Genomic DNA, 12,237 nt, shown 5'->3' with positions numbered 1-12,237 from the left:
ATGCTGGCAGTTTCTGTCACATGACGTGTGTTAAAAGACAAATGAAATTATCTTTAATTCACTGTCACATTCTACTGCATTCAACGCCTCAATACGTCGCAAGTTTTTAACGTCCTCGGGTTTGTACCGTGGTCGACTGAGTTTAATCATTAGCAGATCCGACGCCACTAACGCAAGTTTACATGAATACGATGATTAATCCGGTTTCGGACTCGTTTTGCCTGATTCCGGCGTTTCTGTGAACGCGCCTCGAAGCGGCGAAAAAACCGAGCCGCGGCGGTGTCCGTGAACGCAGCAGCGCGTTGTCAGCTGTGCGGCCAGAGAAGGTGTGTGTAGTTGAAGTGAGGCTTAGGGAGCAGAGCATCGCGGCTCCGTCTCACTCGCTCCAAACCTCACCCATTGTCGAGTTCAACTCCTTCTTCCGTCGCTCCCTTTTCCCTGCGCCTCTTTTGCGCGGATACACGCTGGAAAAGGAACCGAATAACCGCGTCGTTTATGGTCCTGGCTGAAGATTTCACCATGTCTCGCACCGACGAGGTTAACCGACTGACGGAAAATGTCTACAAGGTAAGCCCTAACTAATGGGTAAAGTTTTTCAGGTACGCAAGATGGCTCGAATTAATGCGTTATTTGAACAGTCGACGCTATCCGTGATCGGGACTTGATGAGTTATTAGTCAAAGCGCATTTGGAGCTGGGTTAGATTATCTGGTTTATCAGACGCAGGCGATGCGTTTGCGACCCATTCGCGAAAATTCAAAGAAAAAGGAAAAACGCCGAATATTGTTGCATGTAGCCGAATTTTCATTCAGTGCAGGATTGGGCAACACTTCTCAGGTTAATTCCCGTGGATTTATTAAAAGAAAGACTTTACTGCCCTGGAGGAAGTGTAAGAGATCCTCTGCATAATGCGCCCATTCTGGCTCCTGCTCTGTTCTTTCTATTGGGGACATTCCAGAAGTCAGTGTTTGACGGGCTGAGAAGGTTGGGCTTATCTGTTGGAACAAGTAAACATTTGCCCCACAGGGATTTCAACATGCAAACCTGTTCTACGGAGAAAATGTGCGAAATTAGCCTGCAGTTTGCAGGCTGGATCCGATGCGCTCCGCTCCTGAGCAGTGGATCATTCCATGGAGATTCAGGAAGTCCCAATAACGTCCTGCTTGGAATCACGGCTTTCTTCAACGACCTGCAAACATAAGAACCGAAACTCTTGCTTAACAAGACCCTTTTGGCCGTCACTGCTGATTTATTGCTGAGGAGGGCTAATCTGTTGAAACTGGTTGTTGCGTTCCAGAGGAACCAAAATGTCTGAATCATTCAGTGTTTGTAACGCTGGTTTTGGTTCCCAGCAGGCTTCAACTGAAAACCGTCGCGTTTCCAGCTCTCAGAACAGACGGGAGACCTCTTTCACTGTCCTCGCCTGTCGTTATTTGCACGCGGCGGCCTCTGAAAACCTCCCCCTGCGTCCGTGGTCGCTCCTCCTGCTGGGAACAGGCGTCCATCAGAAAGGAGGTCGCTTTAGATAAGAGCGACTGGGGCCAGATGGAAAAATTAAATCGTCAGGTGTTCCCGTGCTCGGCTGAAGTTGGTCTTCCCGGGAGAAGATGCTGGTGGTGGCGTCGTTGGTGGTGGTGGGGGGGGGGTCTCTGGGGGGGAGCACTCTGACAGAGTCCTGACAGCCAGCACCAGTGATGGGCAGTGAAGTGGAGCGAAGGGTCTCTCCGTGACGTTGGGGATCTGACCTCATGGCCGCCGTCTTATTTACTGTCACCGCTCCGTCTTCGTGCCGTCTCCAGGCAGAAGAAAATCTGGATCTGGGCTGTTATTAAAGGTGGAAATGATATTTGATGGGCAGAGGCTGTAATTTCCCTGTTTGCTCGCTGAAAGCTGCAACTATTCGTTTGAATCAAAAGTGCCACGTCGGCCCAGTGCGGCCGGCTGTAATTTCACGGTCCGTTTAGCCGCCGCCGCGTCAGCGGTGTCGTGAGCATGAGGAGACCCGTCCGCTTTTCTGTGCCCCCCCCCCGGGACTGAGCTGGTGGGACTTCATCGGGGTTTGTTTGTGGCCAAAGAGGATCAAACCGACACCCCAGGATGCATCAGGCAGCTGTGCAGAGCCTCTGACTCACGGTAGCCTGGGACCGTTAGAACCGAGCCTGGAGATCCAGATCGGATTTGCTGCTGCTTGTTGTTTTTATACCTTATTGAAAAAGTCGGGGCCGCTCCTGACTTTACCACAGAGGAGTCGACCCGGCCATCCCAGCGTGACTCACGCTCCCTCCCTCACGGAAGCTCTCCCAGACGTGGCAGCGCCCAGGCAGTCGCTGGGATGAGTCGCCGAGGCCCGACGCGTTCCGTGTGTGTGTGTGTGTGTGTGTGCGTGTGTGTGTGTGTTTACTGGCAACCGTGGCCCCGGGGTCAAGCCTCTTAACGTGGACGACGGATGGAGTCTGAGCCTCGGCCTGGATTTCACCCCAAGACAACAAACAGATTAATCAACGCGAGGCTGGAGGGGAGCAACGCCGGCGGTGTGATGGATCCCACCCGGAGGCTAAAGGTGACGCGGGCAGGAGGCGACACGCGCGGCAGGCCCTGAACGCACCGCGGCAGGCCCTGAACGCACCGCGGCAGGCCATGAACGCACCTCGGCAGGCGGAAGCTACCAGGGCGTGTCGCGTCTCCACTCAGCCCTCAGGAATAAACGCTCCCGTTTCCCATGCTGCACCACTCCCCGAGTGTCAACACAACCCGCAGAAGCAGCAGATTCCATTTTCTCCATTGGCAAAATGGTTGTTTATGGTGGATTAAGCCATCTCATTGTTATCGGATCTCGCCTGTTGCGATTCAGAAGAGACGAAATAATAATAAAAACCGCCCTCCCTTTACGTTTGTTATATAATCAGCTTCCCGTCCTATCGTTGGACGGCAACGAGGATATTCAGCGAAGGCTGGGATGGCTTTACCACAGTCTAATGTGGGAGATCAGAACAGGTGGTCTCTTAGCAACAACGCGCCATTCTTCTTATGCATTTCTGTCATATCTTGGTGCAGAAAAGAAGTTGGCGAGGGGCTGGAGAAGGTGAGCGGGGGCGGGGGGGCGATGAGAAATGCTTCACTTAAGGCCAATAAAGGCCTCCGGAGGGACGTGGCCCCCGTCTCCGAGTCCAAACAGACGCTTTTTCTTTTATTTTCTCACCAGCGGCGACGGCCACCGACCGCTCCGTTTTCCTTTTTACATCACATCAGGCGCCGCTCCTGATACCCAGTTTAATGGAGTCTCAGATGACTTCAGCTGCTAAACATCTGCCTCCAGAATCTAGTGTTTCAACAAGTTTGTGCCTGCTGCGGCTCGGGGGCCTTGAAAAGATCGCATTAAGCGCCGCAGGAGATCTCATAACATTCGCTGCCTGTGGAAGAGCAGATCTGTTCCCTGTGCCGAGAGAAGGAGAGGGAGAGGGAGAGAGGACTATAGCTGCACACGCCCACCCTCTGCAAGTCTGGGGGCGGATGGTTTAGAGACAGTCTTCTTTTCTTTACTCATCACGGCCTTTTTTTTCCCAAGGATGGCGAGGGGAGATGGTAAATCTAAAGCTGTGCTCTGATACAGGCTCCGCCGGGGCCGAGGGAGCCGAGTAAAAGAAGAGGGGGGGAAAAAAAGGTCGGTGTGTGAAGTCACCTTGTTGACGTGGCCGCCGTCCAATATGTGGTCGAAGAAGAAGAGGGGCTGGAGCGCCGGCGCGTGCACGAGGCTCTTAAAGAGTGTCGTTGCGGGGGCGGGAGAGAGGAGGAGACGGAGGCAGCGAGAACGTGCGGAGACGCGCCGCGTCCTCGCTGAAGTCGTCCCTAATTACTGTGGAGGGTGAAGCCGTAATTACACAGGCGGGAAGAGGCGCGGAGGACGCCGCCGCTCCTGCCGCGGCCGTGGACGGCGAGCCGGGGTTTATGGGTCAGGAGCTATGTTAACGCGTCTGGTGCAGGTGCCCAAGCGTGGGGAACAGGGTCTGAGATGAGAAGGTCAACAGCGGGACCCAGCATGTTCCTCCGGGCCCCCCCCCCCCGAAAGGTTCCCACGTTGCCACAAAAGTGATCACACCCGCCCAGATATTCCTCCAGGCTCGACAGGTCTGAGCTCAAGTTCTTCTTCTGTGGTTCCTGGAGCATTAAGCGTATATTATTCTGCACCTTTCTGCTCTCACAGCCTCACAGGAGAATGGGGGGGTTACACTTCTGTCTAGCTAAAAGCAGTGGGTCTTACGCTGGTCAAAGGACTAAAGCTAGCAAATAAGCCCGGCTCTTGGTTGCCGTGGTAACCAGCACCGGTGTCGAGTTAGGGGGTGTGTGTGTGTTAGGGAGGTCATACTGGCTGCCGATGACAGAAAAGCAAACAAGCGCAGTAAATAGTCCCCCGGTGAGTAAATTATTTGTTGTTCTCTGACAGCCGTAGTTTGAAGGTATTTGCGTGGGGGGGGCTCTAAAATCGGCCATATTTGCTTTTTATCCACATAAATTTAACCCTTTATTAAAGGGTTATGGTTAGGCTAACCCCCCCCCCCCACACACACACACATCCTGCCTGGACAGATGAAGCTTCCATCCCTTCGGGCGAGCAGCTGCTCCGCCTGAACCCATCACCCATATCGACCTTCCTACCCCGGAGACGTTCTTACCGTCTCCTTTGCGTATTTCGGTGTATTTGTTCCAGAACAAGGGCAAAATCTGAATAAACTATTGGGACCTAAAGGTCACGCGGAGCCTCACTGGTGTGGACCAGCGCCACTTCAGTGAGTCCAGTAAAAGATGTTCCTGCGTCTAAAAGTACTCCTAGATTCTGTGGTTGGAGCCACTCCTCCCATGTCCTCTGAGGAGGCCCTAAAGTTTCATGGGTTTTTACTTTTAATCACCTTCTCATGCGGAAAAGTTTGCAACCAGTGATCCGATATGTTCTACGGATCGAGCCAGCCTCCGCTGATCGGAGCCAGGAAATATTTGATCTGTCCACTTTCAAAAAGGCTCAAATATTCCCGTGGATCCCGTTGTTGGCTTTGGCCGCCTTCACGAGACTCCGGGTACGGGGCGAGGACGCGAGGATTCAATCGGTAACTCCGAGAAGCCCGATTCTGCGGGAAGGTTCAGCTGGGACGGGCCAGCGAGGTAAGTGGAGGCCGGTTCTGCTTAAATCAAACTGGCATTCTTCTGCTCAAACCAGATTTGGGTGGAATGCAGCCGTTCACAATCGGCTCGCCTGTCTAATCCGGCCGGAAGTCCAGCAGCGTGGAATATTAACCCGTCGGGGACGAGCGGAGCGGCAGCCCGATCAAAGATTCCGTTGTTTTCGCTGGAATTCAACAGTTCGGCTGTTGGGAATCTCAGTAAATTCACACGTCAGCGTTCACGGGACGGAGAAAACAACTTGTTCTTCGGTACCTCACCTGTACGGAATGTTGGTGCGACTGCCGTCATCGTCCCGGGCAGCTTTGGAAACGTGGGTTCTTCGCCGGTCTGGGAGATTTGGGGACATCTGCTGGTCAAAACTCCAGTTTCCAGTTTGTGAGCCGATCCGTCAGGGAGGACTTGTGGTCGGTCGTTCTTCCCCTCCCCGCCTCACCTTGCTGCCCCGACAGGTGTCGGACAGTTTGGCCTCTTTTAATTGGCTGCTTTAATTTCTGCCCCCCCACCCACAGATGGTAACCCCCCAGGGAAAGGGGACCTTCAGGCCTCAGCTCTGACACTCGTATCATTTTATTAGCCCAATTACAGGGTCACATCCACCTCAGTCGAGCTTCCAGCCCCTAAAACCTACGTCTTTTGACCGCTCACTAACATTTACGTTCGCTAATGCTAGCGCGGGACGGCGCAGCAAATGTAGAGGAAGATATTTGACTGTGAACAAGGCTTCGCACGTTGGGATCGTGCATATTAAAAACCCATTAAAACTGCTAAAATCCCTGTAGTCACAATAATGAACAGAAGCGGAGCTAAACTGAGCTCACACGGATGAAGAATGGTTAAAAGTGTGCATTTATAATTTATTTTACAATCAAGTGTTTAGTTTTATTATTAATATGAATAATTATGTTAAATTATAATATCTCTCGCTCTCTCTCTCTGACACACACACTCACACACACACACATGTCACGCAACTTGCCTCCTGGCCCTGTTTCCCAATTAGCTGCCACAATTAGGGTAACAATGTAGTACAAGAGAACTGGGATGACAAATTTAGCTACGGTGCGCGGCGCTGCTTTTTTACCTTAATTGCCATTTTCCCCTTAGCTCATGTCAGGAAATCCATGCCTTTTATGTAATAGTGGAATTAATTAATGTTTTGTTCACTATGTTTTGTTCTGTGTGTGTGTGTGTGTGTGTGTGTGTGTGTGTGTGTGTGTGTGTGTGTGTGTGTGTGTGTGTGTGTGTTGGCCTAAGTCAGACGCCTTTGGCCTCTTCAGTGGGAGAGCGCACAGTAACGGCGTCTTACGCAACCCTCCCACCAGCTCGTGAACATTATCCATTGCATCATTTATTTATTTATTTATTTATTTATTAAAAGGCCTGGTGTTAATGCCAACGAGGGGGGGGGGGGGGGTTGCCTTTGAGTGTGTGAGGATGGGGAATCTCCCCCAATTACTCAGCCGTCCCTCCTGGACCTCATGTGAGCCTAACGCAGGCGGCGAGAGCAAAGGGAGCAGTTTTCAGCTGCTAACGTTTGAATAATTTATAACGCTCGTGCAGCTTCCTCCGGCACCGGGGCTGAACTCACTCCTGCAGTGGGTTGAGTCCGTGTAATTTCATAAGGAACTACTGATGTAGGCGCGATGATATCGCCTGGCATTGCTGGATTGGATACTCCTAATGGAGGATTTTTCCAGTTCATAGCCTTGGTGAGCTGATAAAATAAGACAAGTGCAGTTAGTCAGAGCCGGATTCACCCTCACGTTAGCACCTTATTTCACCCGTGCTAACGTTAGTGCCATATTTTACCCGTGCTAAAGTTAGCACCATATTTCACCCGTGGTAAAGTTAGCGCCATATTTTACCCGTGCTAAAGTTAGCACCATATTTCACCCGTGCTAATGTTAGAGCCATATTTCACCCTTGCTAACGTTAGCACCATATTTCACCCGTGCTAACGTTAGCACCGCATTTCAAACGCGGTGGAAGTAGTGAACGCTTTAGGATGGTTACTTTTACTCTGTTAGAGTCTGTTTCTGTCGCAGCCAACACACACCAGCCTCTGTTGGATGTCACACACACACACACACACACACACACACCGTTGAACCCAAATGTTGCATCTCATTTGAAAATAAAAAAAAACAGATGCTGGAGGATGATTTCCAGGATGAGCTACCCGGGCTGTCTCAGGCGGGCGCCGCTGGAAGCCTGCCACCTGATTCCGCCTCGGCGTAGATCCGGGCTAGAAGTGGATTATTAAGCGCTCTCCCGCAGCATCAGCGGCTTGTGTTTGGGAGCGCTGCTGCGGCAGTGCTGCGGTTGTCTCTCCTGTCCCCTGGCTCTTCCTAACTAGACGGCTGGGGACCCACTAATTGGAGGAAGCCCCGGAGAAAGCACACGGAGGGGGAAAGGAAGGAGACACATTTGGGAGAGGAGAGAAAGGAGGAAGTGTTTGAGGGAGGTGTGGATGATGGTCTGCTTTGTCTGCATTCACAGTGTCGCTGCTGCATCATTTACGAAGCCCGTCTGTGGGCTCTGCGTCTCCAGCGGCTCTAATTAGCCGTCACGTCCATCACCTAAAGCCGGCGGAGCCTCCGCGTCCGAGCGAGTGTCACGGTCGCTCTCCGTCGCTCCGTCCTTTGTGCGCGCCACAAACGCAAAGGAGGAGGTGGAAGTCTATCAGTTTCACCCACGACCCCGTCTATCCGTCCCTTGCCCCCCGCCCCGGCGTTCAATAAAACCGCCTCCTTTCATCCGTTTCTTTCTTTCAGACCATCATGGAGCAGTTCAACCCCTGCTTACGGAACTTTGTTGCCATGGGGAAGAACTACGAGAAGGCCCTTGCCAGTAAGTCCTTTTCTTTTTTTCAGATTTATTTTCCCTGTGCTTTTTCTCTGCAGGTCCAGGCACTCGGCCAAGGACTCTCCGTCTCTCTCCCTCTCTCGCCAGATCTATCTACCTGTGGGCCATTTTGTTTTGCAGAAAGGATGATATTTATCCTCCCACCAAAGGGTTAGCGCTTAGCACGCGGTGCCCCCTCTAGTTTAGCGGCTGATCTGTAGCAGAGGACGGTAAAGGTATAAAACGTACAGCAGAAGCCACATATTTGGATTATTTCGGGGGCCTGTGACTTTTGGAAGGAGCGCCGCCGAGGTGTGATGCTGAGGTGGCGCCGGGCAGCGAGGCTGTGCGCCGTTGGATTTTCCGTATGATCTGAATTATTCATGCCGCCGTCGCACAGCGTGGGCTTTTCATGCTGACAAAGTGTCACTGTCGGTGCTAAAGCTCACTCTGTCGATCTACCTGGGAGTTGATCCCCAGACGTTATTGAGCGGGGGGGCACAATTCACTTCCGCGTGGATTCGGTCCGAGGCCGAGTGTCCGACGGTCCTGCTAGGTAGCTCGCACGAAGGCAGAAAACATTCCGTAAAAGAGGATCGGGGATTTATTTTATTTGGTAATCAGCGTTAGCGGCTAACTGTCAACGTTTCTGGAGCTACTTCAAGCTTTTAGAAGATTGTTGTTGTTGGTGTAACTCTGCCGAAACCCCTCAGCCTCCGTTTTGACAGACTTTTGTCAGCCTGAACGCTTTTAGTGTCTTTAAACTTTCACCCAAAAACACCTCTCAAACCTCCAAACAAGACCAAAGCCCCCCAGCCCTAATCCAGGAATAAGTAGGGGAGGGGGCTAATCTGGCCACGGCAGAGGCAGCGAGCAGACTGCTTGGGGCTCATCCAGCTATTAAAGACCCACTTTGCACAATTGGCTCCATCCAAGGGGGGCTAAGAGGCTCTGATGTTGGTGGGAGTTGGGGCGGGGGCGGGGGGGCAGTCTCCCGCCATATGGTGCAATCATTGGAATGATTCACCAGCAGGATGCTGGATCCGGTTCTGGGGTCGTTCCAGCGATTTTTCTGATGCCACCGTCGGTCATTAAACATCGCGGCGTTCGCTAGCTGTCGGCGCCACAGCTGCGATTCGTGGAGCGATACGGGGAGAACGTTGCAGGTGTAGGAAATGATTACCCCCCCCCCCTCCCAACAAATTGCCTGGCTTGCAATCAGAGATGTGGTAATCCTCGCCGTCTGTCTCCCTCACCACACATTTCATTAGACACAAGTGAAGGATCCTGATGGATCCAGCTTATCTCAGCGAGGAAAAAAAAAGTGTTAGTCGGCTCCACAAACGGGGGCAGGCAGGAGGAAGCACGTGTCGTCCACTAACTATGACTCAGCAGTAATTGGAATTAGCATTAGCGCACGCCCGGTTCGCTCCGCTGCGGGGCCGCCGCGTCTGGAATTAGCTGGACCCGGCTCGGCGACCGTTGCAGACGTGTCTCGAGATCACAGGGAGCCCGACGTGGCCTCTTGTTTCCGGATTTGTGCCAAGAGTGGGAATAATTGGGATGATTGGGAAGGTGGGTGACTGATTAAAATAGGGGGGAAATCGTCTCCGGTTCTGCTCCGGATTCAGCCGTTTTCTGGCACCCTGCTGTGATAATGAACCCACGAACGTGACAGGAATCGTCTCGGGCCGGCGCCGCTTCCTCATCAGGCGGAAATTATCCGTCAAAAATTAATTTTCCTCGTTGCAATCAGAGAAAAACATCGGCGGTGCCGCTGTTTGGGATGGCGAGGAGCCATTTGGCAGACGTGTTTGTTTAAAGGAAGCTGTCGTGGTCGCCGTTTCGGCATCAACTAACCCCCCCGCCCTTCTTTTCATCTCCAGGTGTGACGTTTGCCGCCAAAGGCTACTTCGACGCCTTGGTCAGGATGGGAGAGCTCGCCAGCGAGAGTCAAGGCTCCAAGGATTTAGGTGAGTGGAGCGAAACATCCGACGAGAGGACGCCGCTCCCGCCTCTCTTCTCCCGTTATTTGGATTTTTACTCCGCCGTCGTCGTCCTGCAGCTGCCTGTTGTTGGTTCGTGTCCCAGAGGAAATAACTTTGTCAATGTCTGGGCCTCCGGTGTTGGCGGAGATGGGAGTTGATGACATTAGCGGCGGCGGCGCTGGGAGCTGGAGGGTGGGCGGGCAGATCATTTATTTAGAGCGTTATCCACCATTTTGTACTGTGCCGACAATGTGGAGCGGCTGAAGGTTGGGAAAGCCAGAAGGATGCGTTGCCACGGCGACTGCTACCGGAAACCACCTCCTCACTCCCTTGAAGTGAGGAGTTTCCGAGGCGATCGGCATCTGTATTTGCCGCCCCCCCTCCCGGGGGAAATCAAGTCCTGTTTGAAGAGGGTCCCCTCGCCCCGATGGTGCCGCTCAGTCCCGCGGTGTCCAAGCCTGCGGAGCCTGCAGCTGGAGTTTGCCCAGTCCGGCCCGTGGGAACGCATGAAAGCCCTCCGTCGCTGTCGCGCAGCATCCACTTGGATTCTGTCCCAATCCAGACGTCCTCGGCTGAACCTTTGACCCCGGAAGCTGAGCGGTGCCCGCAGGAAGCAGCCGGCCGTCGCTCCAACGGACTTTTAGCTACGGTCGATCCAGTCGGACCTCTGGAAGTCGACATTTTTGTGATTCAGCCTCTGTTTTGATTTAGCTGCAGATTCCAGCTACACCCCCCCCCCCCCCAACCCCCCCTCCCCAGCGGCGGCCTGCATGCTTCCCAGGAGAAATTCCTGCTTTGTTTTTCCAGCCACCTGTTTCTGAACTTTTTAGCGTCCACACCCATGAGGTTTGTCCCGCTGCCCCGGCGCCCCCCCACAACCGCGTGTTGACTGTTCACTTCCTGTTTATGTGGCGGAGGAAACAGCCGTTGTGGAGCTTCCACGGACCCGCCGGCTTTAATTGGACCGTCTGCGCGGCTCCGTCCTTCAGTAGTGTAAATAAGTAACGTTCCGATAGATCTGGGGGGGGGGGCAGACGACCGTTTTTCCCACTCTGCGCAGACTCTTCGTCACTAACGAGAGCAGCTAATTTGAATAGTGGAAGAGAGGAAGAGCTTTTAAAAGAGAAGCGGCTCCCTAATGGCAGGAACGCCGCGGCAGGAACGCCGCGTATCGAGTGATTCCCAATAACCTCATTAAAAGTCGCCGTGTAAAAGCTGCTCTGCCTCTTCCTTTCTTACGCATCTCATTAAAGCCGCGCTCGTCCTTTGGGCCCTTTTGATCGTGCCGAGTGTGGAATAATTACAGGTGTGACACACCTGCCGCCACCATTTTGGGCCGGAACCAGTTGTTCCAAGGTTCAGATCCTCCCCAATATCGGAATATCTGGCCTTTGGGTTCCTCACGTTCGGGGAGGCGTTCCGGTTGTCGGTGGAAAAGCCTCCCACCTACACGCCTACGAGTCAGCAGCTGCTCTCCGCCCCCCCCCCCCCCCCCCCCCATCCCTCCTGACTTCCACATGCGGAAACATCATGCTTCAAACGGGAATGCCAGTGCAGCTGCATAGGTTCACGGCTTTCCCATATGTGAAGCTCTCATCGTTCCTCAGAGTTTAGACAGCGGGAATGCTCTTTTAATCCGCAGTTCTCTCTTTAGGTCTCTCGCTCGCTCTCTCTTGCCGGCCCCTCTACTCCCACACACTCCCTCCCACATATCCTCCTCTGGTTGCCCTAATCATCGCCTGTCACTTTTGCCACCCACCCACACACACACGGACGCATGCACACACACACACGAGCACGCACACACACCTGCGTTGCCTTCCTCTCTCTTTTCTCTCCCTCTTTGTCTGCCATCCATCTCTTCTCTCACCCTCCTTTCTGAAGTGACATTCAGGACTTTCCAGCCCTTCTAAGGGAATGTTGGAGAACGACGCCGTGGGATCGGATGTTTACGACAGTCCCAACCTATCGGCTTCTGTTCCTCTGAATACCCTTTTTGGCTCCGCCTGAAAACCACTTCCAAACTTGGAAAAGGCCCACGTAACCTTCCCGGTTTTAGCTCTTCTCTCCGAAGTCTTTACTTTGTTTTTAGCACCACCCAAACATCCAGTCACACAGTGGACGTTCCTGAACACCGCCACGACCCAAGCGGCTCCGCCTCCCGCTCGCTACCATCCAGGCCGCGAACCAGTGCGCGTTGCGTTCACGGGTGCACAGTTGAGCGGCTTGAT

At 53.2% G+C, this 12,237-nt stretch overlaps 1 protein-coding gene across 10 annotated transcripts in view; it reads left to right on the top strand.

Annotated features, from left to right (window-relative positions):
- The first annotated feature begins 307 nt into the window (after positions 1–307).
- LOC101072459 (brain-specific angiogenesis inhibitor 1-associated protein 2-like) overlaps positions 308–12,237 on the top strand; it is a 29,875-nt gene continuing 17,945 nt past the window's right edge. For 4 of the 10 annotated variants that reach the window (XR_003888432.1, XM_029835942.1, XM_011604021.2 and 1 more), the window contains exons 1-3: positions 309–567; positions 7,949–8,024; positions 9,905–9,991. Coding sequence is in view for 9 of the 10 variants with exons in the window: in XM_029835942.1 (XP_029691802.1) it covers positions 496–567; positions 7,949–8,024; positions 9,905–9,991 (235 nt within the window). In the remaining variant the exon portion in view is untranslated. Of the gene's footprint in view, positions 568–7,948; positions 8,025–9,904; positions 9,992–12,237 lie in introns of all 10 variants that reach the window. The other 6 variants (XM_029835944.1, XM_029835945.1, XM_029835943.1 and 3 more) reach the window with 3 other exon arrangements.

This window comes from Takifugu rubripes, chromosome 5 (assembly GCF_901000725.2).
Source record: "Takifugu rubripes chromosome 5, fTakRub1.2, whole genome shotgun sequence".
NCBI lineage: Eukaryota > Metazoa > Chordata > Actinopteri > Tetraodontiformes > Tetraodontidae > Takifugu > Takifugu rubripes.
This window is presented reverse-complemented; position numbering and strand designations above follow the sequence as displayed.